General features: G+C 39.0%; 1 protein-coding gene across 1 annotated transcript in view; it reads right to left on the bottom strand.

Annotated features, from left to right (window-relative positions):
- LOC139753530 (glutamate receptor ionotropic, delta-1-like) overlaps positions 1-23,048 on the bottom strand; it is a 121,245-nt gene that overhangs the window by 51,565 nt on the left and 46,632 nt on the right. The window contains exons 2-7 of the mRNA XM_071670178.1: positions 18,125-18,225; positions 17,684-17,859; positions 15,075-15,176; positions 13,465-13,541; positions 12,850-12,954; positions 12,175-12,420 (exon numbers count right to left, since the gene is read on the bottom strand). Coding sequence (XP_071526279.1) covers positions 12,175-12,420; positions 12,850-12,954; positions 13,465-13,541; positions 15,075-15,176; positions 17,684-17,859; positions 18,125-18,225 — 807 coding nt within the window. The remainder of the gene's footprint in view (positions 1-12,174; positions 12,421-12,849; positions 12,955-13,464; positions 13,542-15,074; positions 15,177-17,683; positions 17,860-18,124; positions 18,226-23,048) is intronic.

Genomic DNA, 23,048 nt, shown 5'->3' on the forward strand with positions numbered 1-23,048 from the left:
ATATATATATATATATATATATATATATATATATATATATATATATATATATATATATATGAAATAACTATTCGAATACTAAGTACTCGAATACCCTTCGTCTCATATTGGTGAGCAACGGGGTCAACACCGACTATTTCCCAACAGGCGCACATGGCCAGCAGATAGCATTTTACCGAGCCTAACCGTACAACGCGGAGAGTGAGAGCGAGCGGATGTGGCCCATTTTCGTCTGTTTCCTGGAGCTACCTCATTGACGCGTGAGGTAGCGATGTTGTTTGGTGTGGAGCGGGGTGGCGCCGAGAATGGATGAAGGCGAGCAAGTATGAATATATACATATGTATATTCCTATGAGTCCACAGGGAAAATGAAACACGAAAAGTTCCCAAGCGCACTTTCGTGTAATAATCACATCATCAGGGGAGACAGAAGAGAGAAATATAACAGTCAGTTGATATACATTGAAGAGACGAAGCTAGGACGCCGATGTATATCAACTGACTGTTATATTTCTCTCTTGTGTCTCCCCTGATGATGTGATTATACATATATATATATATATATTATTATATATATATATATATATATATATATATATATATATATATATATATATATATATATATATATGAATGAATATATACATATACATATATATATATATATATATATATATATATATATATATATATATATATATATATATATATATATATATATATATATATATATATATATATATATATATATATATATATATATACATATGTATGTATGTATATACATATGTATGTATTCTTTCTTTCGTCTGTTTCATTGCGCTACCTCGCAAACGCGGGAGACAGCGACAAAAAAAAACAAAAAAACATATGTATGTATATGTATATTTATGTTATTTCGTATTAGCCAGGCCCATAGCCTAGCGGTTAGCATTCCCGCCTCTTGCCCAGAGGTCCCGGGTTTGATCCTGGCTGTTGGAGCTTTGTATGTTCTATGAAGGTGCGCGTTCATATGCACTTTATTTGTATTCATACACCTCCGCGTTGTACAGTTAGGTTCGGTAAAATGCTATCTGCTGGTTATGTGCGCCTGTTGGAAAATGTATATATATATATATATATATATATATATATATATATTTTTTTTTTTTTTTTTTTTTTGCTTTGTCGCTGTCTCCCGCGTTTGCGAGGTAGCGCAAGGAAACAGACGATTGAAATGGCCCAACCCACCCAATACACAATGTATATACATACACGTCCACACATGCAAATATACATACCTATACATATCAATGTACACATATATATACACACACAGACACATACATATATACCCATGCACACAATTCACACTGGCTGCCTTTATTCATTCCCGTCTCCACCTCGCCACACATGGAATACCATCTCGCTCCCCCCTCATGTGTGCGAGGTAGCACTAGGAAAAGACAACAAAGGCCCCATTCGTTCACACTCAGTCTCCAGCTGTCATGCAATAATGCCCGAAACCACAGCTCCCTTTCCACATCCAGGCCCCACACAACTTTCCATGGTTTACCCCAGACGCTTCACATGCCCTGATTCAATCCACTGACAGCATGTCAACCCCGGTATACCACATCGATCCAATTCACTCTATTCCTTGTCCTCCTTTCACCCTCCTGCATGTTCAGGCCCCGATCACACAAAATCTTTTTCACTTCATCTTTCCACCTCCAATTTGGTCTCCCACTTCTCCTCGTTCCCTCCACCTCCGACACATATATCCTCTTGGTCAATCTTTCCTCACTCATTCCCTCCATGTGCCCAAACCATTTCAAAACACCCTCTTCTGCTCTCTCAACTACGCTCTTTTTATTTCCACACATCTCTCTTACCCTTACATTACTTACTCGATCAAACCACCTCACACCACACATTGTCCTCAAACATCTCATTTCCAGCACATCCATCCTCCTGCGCACAACTCTATCCATAGTCCACGCCTCGCAACCATAAAACATTGCTGGAACCACTATTCCTTCAAACATACCCATTTTTGCTTTCCGAGATAATGTTCTCGACTTCCACACATTCTTCAAGGCTCCCAGGACTTTCGTGCCCTCCCCCACCCTATGATTCACTTCCGCTTCCATGGTTCCAACCGCTGCCAGATCTACTCCCAGATATCTAAAACACTTTACTTCCTCCAGTTTTTCTCCATTCAAACTTACCTCCCAGTTGACTTGACCCTCAACCCTACTGTACCTAATAACCTTGCTCTTATTCACATTTACTCTTAACTTTCTTCTTTCACACACTTTACCAAACTCAGTCACCAGCTTCTGCAGTTTCTCACATGAATCAGCCACCAGCGCTGTATCATCAGCGAACAACAACTGACTCACTTCCCAAGCTCTCTCATCCCCAACAGACTTCATACTTGCTCCTCTTTCGAAAAAACTCTTGCATTCACCTCCCTAACAACCCCATCCATAAACAAATTAAACAACCATGGAGACATCACACACCCCTGCCGCAAACCTACATTCACTGACAACCAATCACTTTCCTCTCTTCCTACACGTACACATGCCTTACATACTCGATAAAAACTTTTCACTGCTTCTAACAACTTGCCTCCCACACCATATATTCTTAATACCTTCCACAGAGCATCTCTATCAACTCTATCATATGCTTTCTCCGGATCCATAAATGCTACATACAAATCCATTTGCTTTTCTAAGTATTTCTCACATTCATTCTTCAAAGCAAACACCTGATCCACACATCCTCTACCACTTCTGAAACCACACTGCTCTTCCCCAATCTGATGCTCTGTACATGCCTTCACCCTCTCAATCAATACCCTCCCATATAATTTGCCAGGAATACTCAACAAACTTATACCTCTGTAATTTGAGCACTCACTCTTATCCCCTTTGCCTTTGTACAATGGCACTATGCACGCATTCCGCCAATCCTCAGGCACCTCACCATGAGTCATACATACATTAAATAACCTTACCAACCAGTCAACAATACAGTCACCCCTTTTTTAATAAATTCCACTGCAATACCATCCAAACCTGCTACCTTGCTGGCTTTCATCTTCCGCAAAGCTTTTACTACCTCTTCTCTGTTTACCAACTCATTTTCCCTAACCCTCTCACTTTGCACACCACCTCGACCAAAACACCCTATATCTGCCACTCTATCATCAAACACATTCAACAAACCTTCAAAATGCTCACTCCATCTCCTTCTCACATCACCACTACTTGTTATCACCTCCCCATTTGCGCCCTTCACTGAAGTTCCCATTTGCTCCCTTGTCTTACGCACTTTATTTACCTCCTTCCTGATTATCTTTTTATTCTCCCTAAAATTTAATGATACTCTCTCACCCCAACTCTCATTTGCCCTTTTTTTCACCTCTTGCACCTTTCTCTTGACCTCCTGTCTCTTTCTTTTATACGTCTCGCACTCAATTTCAATATATATATATATATATATATATATATATATATATATATATATATATATATATATATATATATATATATATATATATATATACTTATATATATAGTATACTTATGTAAGTAGGAGAGATGGCCCGAGAGCGTTATTGGATTACGTGTTAATTGACAGGCGTGCGAAAGAGAGACTTTTGGATGTTAATGTGCTGAGAGGTGCAACTGGAGGGATGTCTGATCATTATCTTGTGGAGGCTAAGGTGAAGATTTGTATGGGTTTTCAGAAAAGAAGAGTGAATGTTGGGGTGAAGAGGGTGGTGAGAGTAAGTGAGCTTGAGAAGGAGACCTGTGTGAGGAAATACCAGGAGAGACTGAGTGCAGAATGGAAAAAGGTGAGAACAATGGAAGTAAGGGGAGTGGGGGAGGAATGGGATGTATTTAGGGAATCAGTAATGGATTGCGCAAAAGATGCTTGTGACATGAGAAGAGTGGGAGGTGGGTTGTTTAGAAAGGGTAGTGAGTGGTGGGATGAAGAAGTAAGAGTATTAGTGAAAAGGAAGAGAGAGGTATTTGGACGATTTTTGCAGGGAAAAAATGCAATTGAGTGGGAGATGTATAAAAGAAAGAGACAGGAGGTCAAGAGAAAGGTGCAAGAGGTGAAAAAAAGGGCAAATGAGAGTTGGGGTGAGAGAGTATCACTAAATTTTAGGGAGAATAAAAAGATGTTCTGGAAGGAGGTAAATAAAGTGCGTAAGACAAGGGAGCAAATGGGAACTTCAGTGAAGGGCGCAAATGGGGAGGTGATAACAAGTAGTGGTGATGTGAGAAGGAGATGGAGTGAGTATTTTGAAGGTTTTTTGAATATGTTTGATGACAGAGTGGCAGATATAGGGTGTTTTGGTCGAGGTGGTGTGTAAAGTGAGAGGGTTAGGGAAAATGATTTGGTAAACAGAGAAGAGGTAGTGAAAGCTTTGCAGAAGATGAAAGCCGGCAAGGCTGCAGATTTGGATGGTATTGCAGTGGAATTTATTAAAAAACGAGGTGACTGTATTGTTGACTGGTTGGTAAGGTTATTTAATGTATGTATGACTCATGGTGAGGTGCCTGAGGATTGGCGGAATGCGTGCATAGTGCCATTGTACAAAGGCAAAGGGGATAAGAGTGAGTGCTCAAATTACAGAGGTATAAGTTTGTTGAGTATTCCTGGTAAATTATATGGGAGGGTATTGATTGAGAGGGTGAAAGCATGTACAGAGCATCAGATTGGGGAAGAGCAGTGTGGTTTCAGAAGTGGTAGAGGATGTGTGGATCAGGTGTTTGCTTTGAAGAATGTATGTGAGAAATACTTAGAAAAGCAAATGGATTTGTATGTAGCATTTATGGATCTGGAGAAGGCATATGATAGAGTTGATAGAGATGCTCTGTGGAAGGTATTAAGAATATATGGTGTGGGAGGAAAGTTGTTAGAAGCAGTGAAAAGTTTTTATCGAGGATGTAAGGCATGTGTACGTGTAGGAAGAGAGGAAAGTGATTGGTTCTCAGTGAATGTAGGTTTGCGGCAGGGGTGTGTGATGTCTCCATGGTTGTTTAATTTGTTTATGGATGGGGTTGTTAGGGAGGAAAATGCAAGAGTTTTGGAAAGAGTGGCAAGTATGAAGTCTGTTGGGGATGAGAGAGCTTGGGAAGTGAGTCAGTTGTTGTTCGCTGATGATACAGCGCTGGTGGCTGATTCATGTGAGAAACTGCAGAAGCTGGTGACTGAGTTTGGAAAAGTGTGTGGAAGAAGAAAGTTAAGAATAAATGTGAATAAGAGCAAGGTTATTAGGTACAGTAGGGTTGAGGGTCAAGTCAATTGGGAGGTGAGTTTGAATGGAGAAAAACTGGAGGAAGTGAAGTGTTTTAGATATCTGGGAGTGGATCTGGCAGCGGATGGAACCATGGAAGCGGAAGTGGATCATAGGGTGGGGGAGGGGGCGAGAATCCTGGGGGCCTTGAAGAATGTGTGGAAGTCGAGAACATTATCTCGGAAAGCAAAAATGGGTATGTTTGAAGGAATAGTGGTTCCAACAATGTTGTATGGTTGCGAGGCGTGGGCTATGTATAGAGTTGTGCGCAGGAGGATGGATGTGCTGGAAATGAGATGTTTGAGGACAATGTGTGGCGTGAGGTGGTTTGATCGAGTGAGTAACGTAAGGGTAAGAGAGATGTGTGGAAATAAAAAGAGCGTGGTTGAGAGAGCAGAAGAGGGTGTTTTGAAGTGGTTTGGGCACATGGAGAGGATGAGTGAGGAAAGATTGACCAAGAGGATATATGTGTCGGAGGTGAGGGAACAAGGAGAAGAGGGAGACCAAATTGGAGGTGGAAAGATGGAGTGAAAAAGATTTTGTGTGATCGGGGCCTGAACATGCAGGAGGGTGAAAGGAGGGCAAGGAATAGAGTGAATTGGAGCGATGTGGTATACCGGGGTTGACGTGCTATCAGTGGATTGAATCAGGGCATGATAAGCGTCTGGGGTAAACCATGGAAAGCTGTGTAGGTATGTATATTTGAGTGTGTGGACGTATGTACATACATGTGTATGGGGGGGGGGGGGTTGGGCCATTTCTTTCGTCTGTTTCCTTGCGCTACCTCGCAAACGCGGGAGACAGCAACAAAGTATAATGAAATATAAATAAATAATATATATATATATATATATATATATATATATATATATATATATATATATATATATATATATATATATATATATATATGTATATATATATATATATATATATATATATATATATATATATATATATATATATATATATATATATATATATATATATATATATATATATATATATATATATATATATATTTATATATATATATATACATATATATATATATATGTATATATATATATACATATATATATATATATATGTATATATATATATATATATATATATATATATATATATATATATATATATATATATATATATATATATATATATATATATATATATATATATATATATATATCTATATATATATATATATATATATATATATATATATATATATATATATATATATATATATATATATATATATATTTTTTCTTTCTTTTCTTTTTTTTTTTTTGCTTTGTCGCTGTCTCCCGCGTTTGCGAGGTAGCGCAAGGAAACAGACGAAAGAAATGGCCCAACCCACCTCCATACACATGCCTTGATTCAATCCACTGACAGCACGTCAACCCCGGTATACCACATCGCTCCATTTCACTCTATTCTTTGCCCTCCTTTCATCCTCCTGCATGTTCAGGCCCCGATTACACAAAATCTTTTTCACTCCATCTTTCCACCTCCAATTTGGTCTCCCTCTTCTCCTCGTTCCCTCCACCTCCGACACATATATCCTCTTGATCAATCTCTCCTCACTCATTCTCTCCATGTGACCAAACCATTTCAAAACACCCTCTTCTGCTCTCTCAACCACGCTCTTTTTATTTCCACACATCTCTCTCACCCTTACGTTACTTACTCGATCAAACCACCTCACACCACACATTGTCCTCAAACATCTCATTTCCAGCACATCCATCCTCCTCCGCACAACTCTATCCATAGTCCACGCCTCGCAACCATACAACATTGTTGGAACCACTATTCTTTCAAACATACCCATTTTTGCTTTCCTAGATAATGTTCTCGACTTCCACACATTCTTCAAGGCTGCCAGAATTTTCGCCCCTTCCCCCACCCTATGATCCACTTCCGCTTCCATGGTTCCATCCGCTGCCAGATCCACTCCCAGATATCTAAAACACTTCACTTCCTCCAGTTTTTCTCCATTCAAACTCACCTCCCAATTGAATTGACCCTCAACCCTACTGTACCTAATAACCTTGCTCTTATTCACATTTACTCTTAACTTTCTTCTTTCACACACTTTACCAAACTCAGTCACCAGCTTCTGCAGTTTCTCTCATGAATCAACCACCAGCGCTGTATCATCAGCGAACATATATATATATATATATATATATATATATATATATATATATATATATATATATATATATATATATATATATATATATATATATATATATTTTTTTTTTTTTTTTTTTTTTCATACTATCCGCCATTTCCCGCGACAGCGAGGTAGCGTTAAGAACAGAGGACTGGGCCTTTGAGGAAATATCCTCACCTGGCCCTCTTCTCTGTTCCTTCTTTTGGAAAATTAAAAAAAAGAAAAAAAAAAAACGAGAGGGGAGGATTTCCAGCCCCCCGCTCCCTTCCCTTTTAGTCGCCTTCTACGACACGCAGGGAATACGTGGGAAGTATTCTTTCTCCCCTATCCCCAGGGATATATATATATATATATATATATATATATATATATATATATATATATATATATATATATATATATATATATATATATATATATATATATATATATATATATATATATATATATATTTTTTTTTTTTTTTTTTTTTTTACTTTGTCGCTGTCTCCCGCGTTTGCGAGGTAGCGCAAGGAAACAGACGAAAGAAATGGCCCAACCCCCCCCCCCATACACATGTACATACACACGTCCACACACGCAAATATACATACCTACACAGCTTTCCATGGTTTACCCCAGACGCTTCACATGCCTTGCTTCAATCCACTGACAGCACGTCAACCCCTGTATACCACATGACTCCAATTCACTCTATTTCTTGCCCTCCTTTCACCCTCCTGCATGTTCAGGCCCCGATCACACAAAATCTTTTTCACTCCATCTTTCCACCTCCAATTTGGTCTCCCTCTTCTCCTCGTTCCCACCACCTCCGACACATATATCCTCTTGGTCAATCTCTCCTCACTCATTCTCTCCATGTGCCCAAACCATTTCAAAACACCCTCTTCTGCTCTCTCAACCACGCTCTTTTTATTTCCACACATCTCTCTTACCCTTACGTTACTTACTCGATCAAACCACCTCACACCACACATTGTCCTCAAACATCTCATTTCCAGCACATCCATCCTCCTGCGCACATCTCTATCCATAGCCCACGCCTCGCAACCATACAACATTGTTGGAACCACTATTCCCTCAAACATACCCATTTTTGCTTTCCGAGATAATGTTCCCGACTTCCACACATTCTTCAAGGCTCCCAGGATTTTCGCCCCCTCCCCCACCCTATGATCCACTTCCGCTTCCATGGTTCCATCCGCTGCCAGATCCACTCCCAGATATGTAAAACACTTCACTTCCTCCAGTTTTTCTCCATTCAAACTCACCTCCCAATTGACTTGACCCTCAACCCTACTGTACCTAATAACCTTGCTCTTATTCACATTTACTCTCAACTTTCTTCTTCCACACACTTTTCCAAACTCAGTCACCAGCTTCTGCAGTTTCTCACATGAATCAGCCACCAGCGCTGTATCATCAGCGAACAACAACTGACTCACTTCCCAAGCTCTCTCATCCCCAACAGACTTCATACTTGCCCCTCTTTCCAAAACTCTTGCATTCACCTCCCTAACAACCCCATCCATAAACAAATTAAACAACCATGGAGACATCACACACCCCTGCCGCAAACCTACATTCACTGAGAACCAATCACTTTCCTCTCTTCCTACACGTACACATGCCTTACATCCTCGATAAAAACTTTTCACTGCTTCTAACAACTTTCCTCCCACACCATATATTCTTAATACCTTCCACAGAGCATCTCTATCAACTCTATCGTATGCCTTCTCCAGATCCATAAATGCTACATACAAATCCATTTGCTTTTCTAAGTATTTCTCACATACATTCTTCAAAGCAAACACCTGATCCACACATCCTCTACCACTTCTGAAACCACACTGCTCTTCCCCAATCTGATGCTCTGTACATGCCTTCACCCTCTCAATCAATACTCTCCCATATAATTTACCAGGAATACTCAACAAACTTATACCTCTGTAATTTGAGCACTCACTCTTATCCCCTTTGCCTTTGTACAATGGCACTATGCACGCATTCCGCCAATCCTCAGGCACCTCACCATGAGTCATACGTACATTAAATAACCTTACCAACCAGTCAACAATACAGTCAACCCCTTTTTTAATAAATTCCACTGCAATACCATCCAAACCTGCTGCCTTGCCGGCTTTCATCTTCCGCAAAGCTTTCACTACCTCTTCTCTGTTTACCAAATCATTTTCCCTAACCCTCTCACTTTGCACACCACCTCGACCAAAACACCCTATATCTGCCACTCTATCATCAAACACACATGTATATATATACATATGTACATATATATATATATATATATATATATATATATATATATATATATATATATATATATATATATATATATATATATATATATATATATATCCCTGGGGATAGGGGAGAAAGAATACTTCCCACGTATTACCTGCGTGTCGTAGAAGGCGACTAAAAGGGAAGGGAGCGGGTGGCTGGAAATCCTCCCCTCTCGTTTTTTTTTTTTTTTTTTTTAATTTTCCAAAAGAAGGAACAGAGAAGGGGGCCAGGTGAGGATATTCCCTCTAAGGCCCAGTCCTCCATTGATAACGCTACCTCGCTAATGCGGGAAATGGCGAATAGTACGAAAGAAAGAAAATATATATATATATATATATATATATATATATATATATATATATATATATATATATATATATATATATATATATATATATATATATATATATATATATATATATATCATAGGGTGGGAGAGAGGGCGAAAATCCTGGGAGCCTTGAAGAATTTGTGGAAGTCGAGAACATTATCTCGGAGAGCAAAAATGGCTATGTTTGACGAAATAGTGGTTCCAACAATGTTGTATTGTTGCGAGGCGTGGGCTATGGATAGAGTTGTGCGCAGGAGGGTGGATGTGCTGGAAATGAGATGTTTGAGGACAATATGTGGTGTGAGGTGGTTTGATCGAGTAAGTAATGTAAGGGTAAGATAGATGTTTGGAAATAAGAAAAGCGTGGATGAGAGAGCAGAAGAGGGTGTTTTGAAATGGTTTTGGGCACATAGAGAGAATGAGTGAGGAAAGGTTGACCAAGAGGATATATGTGTCGGAGGTGGAGGGAACGAGGAGAAGTGGGAGACCAAATTGGAGGTGGAAAGATGGAGTGAAAAAGATTTTGAGTGATCGGGGCCTGAACATGCAGGAGGGTGAAAGGCGGGCAAGGAATAGAGTGAATTGGATCGATTTGGTGTACCGGGGTCGACGTTCTGTCAGTGGATTGAATCAGGGCATGTGAAGCGTCTGGGGAAAACTATGGAAAGTTGTGTGGGGCCTGGATGTGGAAAGGGAGCTGTGGTTTCGGGCATTATTACATGACAGCTAGAGACTGAGTGTGGATGAATGGGGCCTTTGTTGTCTTTTCCTAGCGCTACCTCGCACACATGAGGGGGGAGGGGGATGTTATTCCATGTGTGGCGAGGTGGCGATGGGAATAAATAAAAGCAGACAGTATGAATTATGTACATGTGTATATATGTATATGTCTGTGTGTGTATATATATATGTGTACATTGATATGTAAAGGTTTGTATATTTGCGTGTGTGGACGTGTATGTATATACATGTGTATGGGGGTGGGTTGGGCCATTTCTTTCCTCTGTTTCCTTGCGCTACCTCGCAAACGCGGGAAACAGCGACAAAGGAAAATAATAATAATAATAATAGTATATATATAAAGAGAGAGAGAGAGAGAGAGAGAGAGAGAGAGAGAGAGAGAGAGAGAGAGAGAGAGAGAGAGAGAGAGAGAGAGAGAGAGAGAGAGAGCACTTCGCTCCTTGTATACCACATCATTCCGATTCACTCTATACCGTACACTTACTGTACTAACTTGAGCTGACTGTGCTAACTTGAGCTGACTGTACTGACATGAGCTGACTGTGCTAACGTGAGCTGACTGTACTCATGTGAGCTGACTGTACTCATATGAGTTAACTGTACTAACGTGAGCTGAATGTACCAACGTGAGCTGACTTTACCAACGTGAGCTGACTGTGCTAACCTGAGCTGACTCTTCCAACCTGAGCTGACTGTGCTCACGTGAGCTGACTTTACTAACGTGAACTGACTGTGCTAACTTGAGCTGACTGTACTGATGTGAGTTGACTGTACTAGCGTGAGCTGACTGTACTCACGTGAGCTGACTGTACTAACGTGAGCTGACTGTACTAACGCGAGCTAACTGTACCAACGTAAGCTGACTGTACTAACATGAGCGACTGTACCAACGTGAGCTGACTGTACTAACGTGAGCTGACTGTATTAACGTGAGCTGACTGTACTAACGCGAGCTGACTGTACTAACGTGAGCTGACTGTACTAACATGAGCGACTGTACCAACGTGAGCTGACTGTACTAACGTGAGCTGACTGTACTAACATGAGCTGAATGTACTAACGTGAGCTGACTGTACCAACGTGAGTTGACTCTACGAACATGAGCTGACTGTACCAACGTGAGCTGACTGTACCAACGTGAGCTGACTGTACCAACGTGAGTTGACTCTACGAACATGAGCTGACTGTACCAACGTGAGCTGACTGTACTAACGTGAGCTGACTGTACTAACGTGGGCTGACTGTACTAACGTGAGCTGACTGTACCAACGTGAGCTGACTGTACTAACGTGAGCTGACTGTACTTACGTGAAGTTGAGGGTTTCGCTAAGGGTATTGATGAGGCTGAGGTCGATACCAGAGATGGGTATGACGGTGCCGTTATCCAGCGTTGTGATCTTGAAGAACGGCCAGTTGTCGTTGGCTGTGACCACCAGCTGACGTCCCTGGAAGTCAGAGTAGAGCTGCTGAAGGTCCGGGACAAGTCCACCCTTCACCTGGTGGCTGTTGATAGGCCGTGTGCCACTCACAGACCACCATCCAACCTGATGAAACCTGCGGAGAGGAAGTTTGGATGTCATATGTTCATAAGCCTTGATTTTCTTTCGTGTCTCAGCCAACATTGTTTATGATCATGACACGAATCGTTCAGTTTACTACCTTATCTCACAAACGCATCATTGGAGGGTTCCTTGCAAGGGAAACAGTCGTTGAAGATGGAGAAGTGCATTCTTATCTTCATGTTTTAAAACAATAGATATATATATATAAATGATTTTTGCATCAGCTAAGGTATTGTACATGTATAGTTAGATGAGAAGATGGAATAATTTTGATTAATAATTCTTTCTTGACTGCAATGCCTGAGAAAGGATTGTGATATATGTGAACCTGACCGACTGTGGTACAATAACGCTTTGTAGCTCATGAGTCTCCTCACTCTAATGTCATCTGGTTCATGATCTCTCTCCCCTCCTTTACTACACTTCTGTGTTTCGCTCATATCCAACAGCCACATGAGGGTAAACCGTTAACTCCATCTTTCCTGTACCAACAAAGTTGTGAAGTTCCCTTTCCTCTAAGGCCTTTCTACAATTAGACATCAAGTTTAATTGAATTGGCGAAGACTGGGGCATGTTTTTGCTCGCCCCAGAGTAGTTACCATTGAATATAAATAAAGGGATGAATTTGAGCTCCCTTGATAGCTATTTTTGTGTCCCTTGAATATGGGAAGGTTATAGGTGGAGGGGGAGACTAAAGAAGGAAAAGGACTTAATTTCTTTGCTCTAAGAGAAAGAAACTAAGAGCCTGTCCCACTGACTTAACTTGAGTAACAATCATACTAGACGTTTAAATACAAAATAACTGCCTGGGAACTCATCTTATCTATCCTATATTGCAATTCAATTTGCCTTTTTGTGCTAATCTCAGTTGATTTATTAGGCTGTTACCTATTAGGCCACCCATATATCATAATTACTAGTATGATTTGACGTCTTTAACAGAGCTAGACCTGGGTGGTCAGTCATATACTCTTACAAACCATTGATGTCACTTGACATATTCATCCGACAAGACTACCTAGGTCAGGTCACTCACCTAATGTGACCATCAGGATCAACCCTGGAGGAGAACAGCTTAACCTTCTGGGGCGTGACCCGCTGCACCAACGCCACCTGGGGAGATATTTCATCTTACACAAGTCTTTCTATATTGATTTCGTACTGAGTCATTCAGTCAATATTTCACAAGTTGACAGTTTGTCAAACAATAAAAGGGATGCTAGTAATCATACCTACAGATCATCCTTGAACCTTTGAATTCATCCGAACGTTCCGATGGCCAAAATATCGTCCAGAGGTGTGGATGATGAGCAGTATAGATACCATATAGATCTGATACCAAACAAAAGCATAACAAGATGAAGGATAGTGTCTTTTGTCGCGCACAGTGGACCTATTGTAGTGCTGCAGGCGTCTACATACATCAGAAGTTCAGTCAGGGAATAAAAGTTTCAAAAATACGGATTATATATGAAAGATATATCCTCAGAGCGTGCTTACTGTAAATAAGGTGACAAGATGGAGCCGACCATAGACTGTAAAATGAGAAGGAAGAACATATAGTCGCGGGAGGGGTCACTTGTTTCGGTGAGGGTGATATCAGATAAGAGGCGGAAAACTGAAAACTGATGCAAGTCGAGCTGATTAAAACAGCTAAGTAAAGAAAAAAATGGTATAATAAAGCAAACTTTAGAAACAGACTGAAAGAACAGCAGATGACTTTCAAGGCCAAAAAATTCCGAATGAGAAACTGATGATAAGAAACAATGAACTAAAGATAAACAGCAAAGAAAGCGCCGTTGAACCTTTCTTGAACGACTTACAAAAATGGCACTTGAACGCTGTCGCTCCCAGGTAGAGGGAGGTAGAGAAGAGAGGCGAGAAAATAGACTAAGCGTGATGGGAAAGTTCGGAGAGAAGGTAACGGGACGCACTTTGGCAACTTCTGGCCCTAGGCTGGAGGTAAACGTGGATGTAGAGACTTGGAATTGTAGTTTAATGAGATATATTCAAGGAAACCATCACCTTACTACACATTGCTTCCAAAATCACCATAAGAAATAGACTTATTCTGTCTGTGTTTATGTGCTACATTTATTTAGGTTATTATTCATTTGCTAAGACCACAAACACCACCGTACGAAAACAAGACTAGTGCAGCCGAATCCAGGGATATGACTCCTATTTTTTGAGGGACATTAGTGAACAGTTCAAAATATCTGTCAAAAGTTTAAAGAAAGAGCAGGTAAAAAGCTAATTCCTTCCTAAACTATGCGAACGTTTCTAGTTTTGGCAACAGGAATCGAGTTTCAAATTAGGTCAAGGAGACCTTTGAAGGTGTTCTTAAGAACAGCCTATTTCATCGAAATAGATCAACACTAGAGAGAGATGCGTTATACACTACAAACGTACGAGATGAGCTTATCTACAGATGGCAAGTCATTGTTATCTTGAAGTTGTCTCCTGTAGTCTGGCCTTACCTGAGTACCTTCCTGGAGCAACACCGGCAGCTCCTCAGTCAGACCATTACCTTGTTGTTGTCTCTTGTAGCTTGGCCTTACCTGAGTACCTTCCCGGAGCAGCACCGGCAGGCAGCTCCTCCGTCAGACCATTACCTTGTAGTGGTCTCTTGTAGCCTGGTCTTACCTGAGTACCTTCCCGGAGCAGCACCGGCAGCTCCTCCGTCAGATCCTCATCCACGATGACGAACCACAATATCGTCGATGACTCCAGGGAATTGTTCCTCACCTGAAAACAGAAGTGATGAAAGAAAATTCTTTTTAGCAAATTGTTTATAACATGCAGAGTTTCACCTGACGTTTACGGTTTTACCCAAATTATCACCCACTAATGTTTTTGCCACAGGTACAAAATAAGCGTAAGTTAAAGGCCTCGTGTGAAAGAAATATGTGCGATGAAAAAATGTAAGATGTATTATGGTTCCTTAGGTGTTAAGACGCTCAAAGTTAGAAAATGGTTATTCGGAGATATAAAGTGGAAAGATGGAAGATGATACAGCTTAGCTATTCGAGAGAAGAAGAGGTAACATAACTTTCAAGATGTCGTCTAGCTAGGCCTGCCATTGAGGGCCATATACCCGAACATGGACAGCCCTGGTAAGCTCATTAGTCCTGTCAGTGAGGGCCATATTTCCAGACACACACACACACCCCTGGGTTAACTTGAGACGAGTTACAAGCTGTCGGCTGGCGAAGCCTGTCACAGATACTGCGCTTTACTCCCGATGAAGTTGGTATCCATATCATCTACCAACCAGAGGAAGATTGAACAGCTAGATGCGCTCTGTACTAACCGAATCATTTCCATGTAAAATTGTCTTACTATCTTCCAGTTTCTGGGAAACAGATACGACTACTTGTATAATGTGGGGTCTTTAAAACAGATGTGATTTTACTGTGGCCCCAATTATGTTTACTGTGATAAGTGGTAGAATTACAGAGCCATCAAAGGTGATGGGAAAATTGTGAGCGCTGTTAAAAAGGGAGGTAAGACAACTTTTGATTTTAAAGGCATTAAGCTCAACAAGAATACAAGTGTCCCATTAGGAAATCGAAGTCCGTTTAGTTTAAAGGGATAGTTGTGATGAGACATATCGAGCTAGCGAAGATGGAGCATACATAAAGGTTGAGAAATGCAGGGCTGAGTCGTCAACTTCTAGGTGCATTTAGTTTTCTGTTCAAGTAAGGATATTGATAATGAAAAAGGAGAAGGAACGTAGGAGATAAGATAGATACCTGAAGGACAACGCAAACAAAAAGGAAAGAGGGAGAATTCATTCATCAATATTAGCATCTAGATTGAAAGCTCGGTGCATTAAGGTCTCCCAGAGAGCATGCCAGTAAGTTTAGTCTGGTTTCTTTAATTGTGTTGACAAGAGGCAGCTAAAGGCGTGCGGTTCGAAGGTATCCTGTGATTGTGATGGAAATTCCTCTGGTGGCTGTTAGCTCTACTTTCATAATAGTTTTCTCAGAGTTGTCACTTATGTGTATAATATTTCTGTTTACCGCAACTGGAACTCTACCGTTGGGGATCTCTTTTATGGTATTTGTTTGGTGTCGTCCGTATACGAAAATCTTGTTTACCTGCTCGTCTTTCCTACCGTGGCTGTTCACCAAGACCAATCAGGCTCGAGGCTACTGTACAGGTTCCCTAACTCTGCGCTTCTCAGTGGCGTCCATGTTGATGTGTTACGATGAAAAGCATCAAGTTATTTCTGGGCCATGTTTTTTTTTCAAGAGTTATGTCAACGACTATGTTTTGCTCGGCTCTTGCATCTAGTACTTATGATTTTTCTTTTATTAGATCTGATCTATATTCTATGTGCAGAGATGTTAAAGTCTTCTTTTATCAATAACTATTGCACTTTGAATTCATTCATTCTTGAGTTGTCATTAGAGTACTTTAATCATCCGTCTTTCATTTCGTTGATCATCAGGCTGCCTATGCCTTTGGATTGTGAGGTGGTAGAGTTGCATTTTGATGTCTGCTTCCACGGCATCCTGTCTGAAATCTTGTCAAAATGAATCGTGTGTTGAGGTTCTGGGTGACGTTTTAGATGAGGGCGCGTCCATGGTGTTTAGTTGTTTTGTTTTTGGTTTGGTTGATGTTTGAAGCTGTGGTTGTGAGTCCTCCATTTCGTTCCCCTCAAGTAGTTCGTTAAAGTATGGATCTTCATATGGGAACCCTAAACTAGCCAAACAAACGTCGAGGGCAAACTCTTCCACACCACTGTACCCCTCAACTCCAACACTCATACGCAGTAAACGTAGATATCCAGGCATAAGTTTTGAGAAGAGTAACGTTCTCATACAAGCAACTGGCACACATATCACTACCATCTGTTTCCGGTTTGTAGATTTTAAGAGGATAGTCATTCAACCTCCTGGTGTGTAGACAGTAAGAAACTAATGTACAAAATCAAAAGACTTCCCTTGCATGGACAGAAGGAGCATATTTGCTCAAATATCGTAAATACAGTAGCAGTAGAAATGTACTTGCTGGATCATCAATTACTCAAACTGTGTATGAACGTATATGTCCCTACCTCATAAATTTATGGATTGTATGGAGTTATATGTTTAATAATCACAGATGCATTGCCTGGTTCATGTTATGTATGAGCATCTTTGGTCAAATACTGTATAATTAGTTTATAGAATGTATACAGAAACTTGTTTAGATCCTGTAGAGGTATAGACTGTATAAATATATCGGTTCATATTGCATAGACGTACTTGCTCAAATATGTTGACGACGTGTATGATCGAGCAGAGGATGAAGACGTTCCTCATAGCCTGGACGTGGTAGTTGGAGGTGAGCGCCTCCGTCAGCAGCAGAATGCTAGGGTCATACGGCAGGAGGATCGTGTCTCCCAACATCTCCTGAAACGTCCGCACCACACCTTCCACACCTGCACACACACACTATGGGTTACTCTTTAGGCCAGGTTCTACCTACTCTTCTGTGCTATACAAGAATTCTCATAGACAGGGAAACGTAGCTATTCCGAAAACATGAATATTTGTTAGAACGTCTCATCATCATATATCTATCTGTCAGTCGTCAGTGTGTCTGACCACCCACCTCCACCTGTCCCCTTGCCTTCAGTTGACCTGTAACACCAGTTGGTTATGGCAGTAGTAACATAACCCCAACTGTAGCCCTGCTGGCCCTACCTGGCATGACGTCATCGTACACCAGGTAGAACTGTCTGCCGGAAGTCAGGCTGATCAGGTACGACACCAGGTCAACTAAGGTCAAGTCTTGATCCATTTTCCTGTCAAAGAAATTATTCCAAGGAATCATGATGACCGGTGATGGAATTAATATCAAGTCGTATTAATGTCTATCTTTCCATTACTTCTCTGGGACGACCTAGACTACCAGTAAGATACTCAAATTTTTCTGCTGCGAGAGAAACTTCAACAATTGTACTGTTTTTGATTCGTGTCTCTTGAAAATGCTTATCAGTTGAAAAAAAAAAATCATATCTAAAAGGAATTTTTAGATGATGTTCTTTGTGTTTGGCCAACAAAACGAAATTTACAAACATCTCTCCCCTTACTTAACAATTCCATCAAATCTACTGTAGACAATGAAAATAATGATATGTTACCATTTTTAGATTGAATGATCCATAAGGATGGAAACGAGTTTAAGTTTAGCATATACAGAAAACCTACCAATGTATGCTCATATATCCATTATCACTCATCTCAACATAAAAGAGTTAGATTATCATCATTCTAGTGTATGTTCCATAGGGAATTACGTACTTCCAGTCCAAAGTTTATTGATGAGATTTAAGAGATATATATTCTACTGGATCCAAGTTAAACTATTCTAGATCTTTTATTAACAAATCCCTTAAGAGGGCAAAGAAATCATTTTATAGAATTGAACCCAAAACTCCCCTTGACACGATGAACCTTTTAGTTCTCCCTTTTAGTAAAAATTTTACGTTACTTCCCATGTTGCTTGAATCCTTTGATGTAAATGTTGCCTTTAGCAACAACAATACTATAAAGAATATCTTAATCAGTAACTCAACACAAAGTTCTGTAGGGTGCATCTACAGACTACCATGTAAAAATTGTTGGGTAGACTGATAAGGATCTTTCAATTAGACTTAAGCAACAAAAAAATAATAAAAGAACAGTACAAGAATCAAATTACTTATCTAATCACGTTAAAAAGTATGATCTTTATATTGACTGCAGTAATGCTATCTCAGTTATTAATTCGAAAACTTGTACCTCAAGAAATTCATTGACTCTTCTTTTACTATTAACCACACAAAATTTTAACATTGACATTTGTGAAGGTATATATCGTTGCATATCAATTGACTGTTCCATTTCTTTCTTGTATCACCCCTGGTATCAAATGCATTTATTACACGAAAGTGTATATATATATATATATATATATATATATATATATATATATATATATATATATATATATATATATATATATATATATATATATATATTTGTATGTAGCATTTATGGATCTGGAGAAGGCATATGATAGAGTTGATAGAGATGCTCTGTGGAAGGTATTAAGAATATATGGTGTGGGAGGAAAGTTTTTAGAAGCAGTGAAAAGTTTTTATCGAGGATGTAAGGCATGTGTACGTGTAGGAAGAGAGGAAAGTGATTGGTTCTCAGTGAATGTAGGTTTGCGGCAGGGGTGTGTGATGTCTCCATGGTTGTTCAATTTGTTTATGGATGGGGTTGTTAGGGAGGCAAATGCAAGAGTTTTGGAAAGAGGGGCAAGTATGAAGTCTGTTGGGGATGAGAGAGCTTGGGAAGTGAGTCAGTTGTTGTTCGCTGATGATACAGCGCTGGTGGCTGATTCATGTGAGAAACTGCAGAAGCTGGTGACTGAGTTTGGTAAAGTGTGTGGAAGAAGAAAGTTAAGAGTAAATGTGAATAAGAGCAAGGTTATTAGGTACAGTAGGGTTGAGGGTCAAGTCAATTGGGAGGTAAGTTTGAATGGAGAAAAACTGGAGGAAGTGAAGTGTTTTAGATATCTGGGATTGGATCTGGCAGCGGATGAAACCATGGAAGCGGAAGTGGATCATAAGGTGGGGGAGGGGGCGAAAATTCTGGGAGCCTTGAAGAATGTGTGGAAGTCGAGAACATTATCTAGGAAAGCAAAAATGGGTATGTTTGAAGGAATAGTGGTTCCAACAATGTTGTATGGTTGCGAGGCGTGGGCTATGGATAGAGTTGTGCGCAGGAGGATGGATGTGCTGGAAATGAGATGTTTGAGGACAATGTGTGGTGTGAGGTGGTTTGATCGAGTGAGTAACGTAAGGGTAAGAGAGATGTGTGGAAATAAAAAGAGCGTGGTTGAGAGAGCAGAAGAGGGTGTTTTGAAGTGGTTAGGGCACATGGAGAGAATGAGTGAGCAAAGATTGACCAAGATGATATATGTGTCGGAGGTGGAGGGAACGAGGAGAAGAGGGAGACCAAATTGGAGGTGGAAAGATGGAGTGAAAAAGATTTTGTGTGATCGGGGCCTGAACATGCAGGAGGGTGAAAGGAGGGCAAGGAATAGAGTGAATTGGAGCGATGTGGTATACCGGGGTTGACGTGCTGTCAGTGGATTGAATCAAGGCATGTGAAGCGTCTGGGGTAAACCATGGAAAGCTGTGTAGGTATGTATATTTGCGTGTGTGGACGTATGTATATACATGTGTATTTCGTCTGTTTCCTTGCGCTACCTCTCAAACGCGGGAGACAGCGACAAAGTATAATAAAAAAATAAAAATATATATATATATATATATATATATATATATATATAAATATCTATATACACATATATATATATATATATATATATATATATATATATATATATATATATATATATATATATATATATATATATATATATATATATATGTATATATATATATATATATATATATATATATATATATATATATATATATATATATATATATATATATATATATATATATATATATATATATATATATATACATATATATATATATATATATATATATATATATATATATATATATATATATATATATATATATATATATATATATATATATATATATATATATATATATGTATACATATATATATATATATATATATATATATATATATATATATATATATATATATATATATATATATATATATATATATATATATATATATATATATATATATATATATATATATATGTATATATATATATATATATATATATATATATATATATATATATATATATATATATACATATATATATATATATATATATATATATATATATATATATATATATATATATATATATATATATATATATATATATATGTATATATATATATATATATATATATATATATATATATATATATATATATATATATGTATATATATATATATATATATATATATATATATATATATATATATATATATATATATATATATATATATATATATAGATACATATATATATATATATATATATATATATATATATATATATATATATATATATATATATATATATATATATATATATATATATATATATATATATATATATAATTTTTTTTTTTTTTTTGCTTTGTCGCTGTCTCCCGCGTTTGCAAGGTAGCGCAAGGAAACAGACGAAAGAAATGGCCCAACCCACCCCCATACACATGTATATACATACGTCCACACATGCAAATATACATACCTACACAGCTTTCCATGGTTTACCCCAGACTCTTCACATGCCCTGATTCAATCCACTGACAGCACGTCAACCCCGGTATACCACATCGATCCAATTCACTCTATTCCTGGCCCTCCTTTCACCCTCCTGCATGTTTAGGCCCCGATCACACAAAATCTTTTTCACTCCATCTTTCCACCTCCAATTTGGTCTCCCACTTCTTGTTCCCTCCACCTCCGACACATATATCCTCTTGGTCAATCTTTCCTCACTCATTTTCTCCATGTGCCCAAACCATTTCAAAACACCCTCTTCTGCTCTCTCAACCACGCTCTTTTTATTTCCACACATCTCTATCACCCTTACGCTACTTACTCGATCAAACCACCTCACACCACACATTGTCCTCAAACATCTCATTTCCAGCACATCCATCCTCCTGCGCACAACTCTATCCATAGCACACGCCTCGCAACCATACAACATTGTTGGAACCACTATTCCTTCAAACATACCCATTTTTGCTTTCCGAGATAATGTTCTCGACTTCCACACATTCTTCAAGGCTATCAGGATTTTAGCCCCCTCCCCCACCCTATGATCCACTTCCGCTTCCATGGTTCCATCCGCTGCCAGATCCACTCCCAGATATCTAAAACACTTCACTTCCTCCAGTTTTTCTCCATTCAAACTTACCTCCTAATTAACTTGACCCTCAACCCTACTGTACCTAATAACCTTGCTCTTATTCACATTTACTCTTAACTTTCTTCTTTCACACACTTTACCAAACTCAGTCACCAGCTTCTGCAGCTTCTCACATGAATCAGCCACCAGCGCTGTATCATCAGCGAACAACAACTGACTCACTTCCCAAGCTCTCTCATCCCCAACAGACTTCATACTTGCCCCTCTTTCCAAAACTCTTGCATTCACCTCCCTAACAACCCCATCCATAAACAAATTAAACAACCATGGAGACATCACACACCCCTGCCGCAAACCTACATTCACTGAGAACCAATCACTTTCCTCTCTTCCTACACGAACACATGCCTTACATCCTTGATAAAAACTTTTCACTCCTTCTAACAACTTGCCTCCCACACCATATATTCTTAATACCTTCCACAGAGCATCTCTATCAACTTTATCATATGCCTTCTCCAGATCCATAAATGCTACATAGAAATCCATTTGCTTTTCTGAGTATTTCTCACATACATTCTTCAAAGCAAACACCTGATCCACACATCATCTACCACTTCTGAAACCACACTGCTCTTCCCCAATCTGAATGTATTTATGTATATATATATATATATATATATATATATATATATATATATATATATATATATATATATATATATA

Source organism: Panulirus ornatus, chromosome 14 (genome assembly GCF_036320965.1).
Source record: "Panulirus ornatus isolate Po-2019 chromosome 14, ASM3632096v1, whole genome shotgun sequence".
Taxonomy (NCBI): Eukaryota; Metazoa; Arthropoda; class Malacostraca; order Decapoda; family Palinuridae; genus Panulirus; species Panulirus ornatus.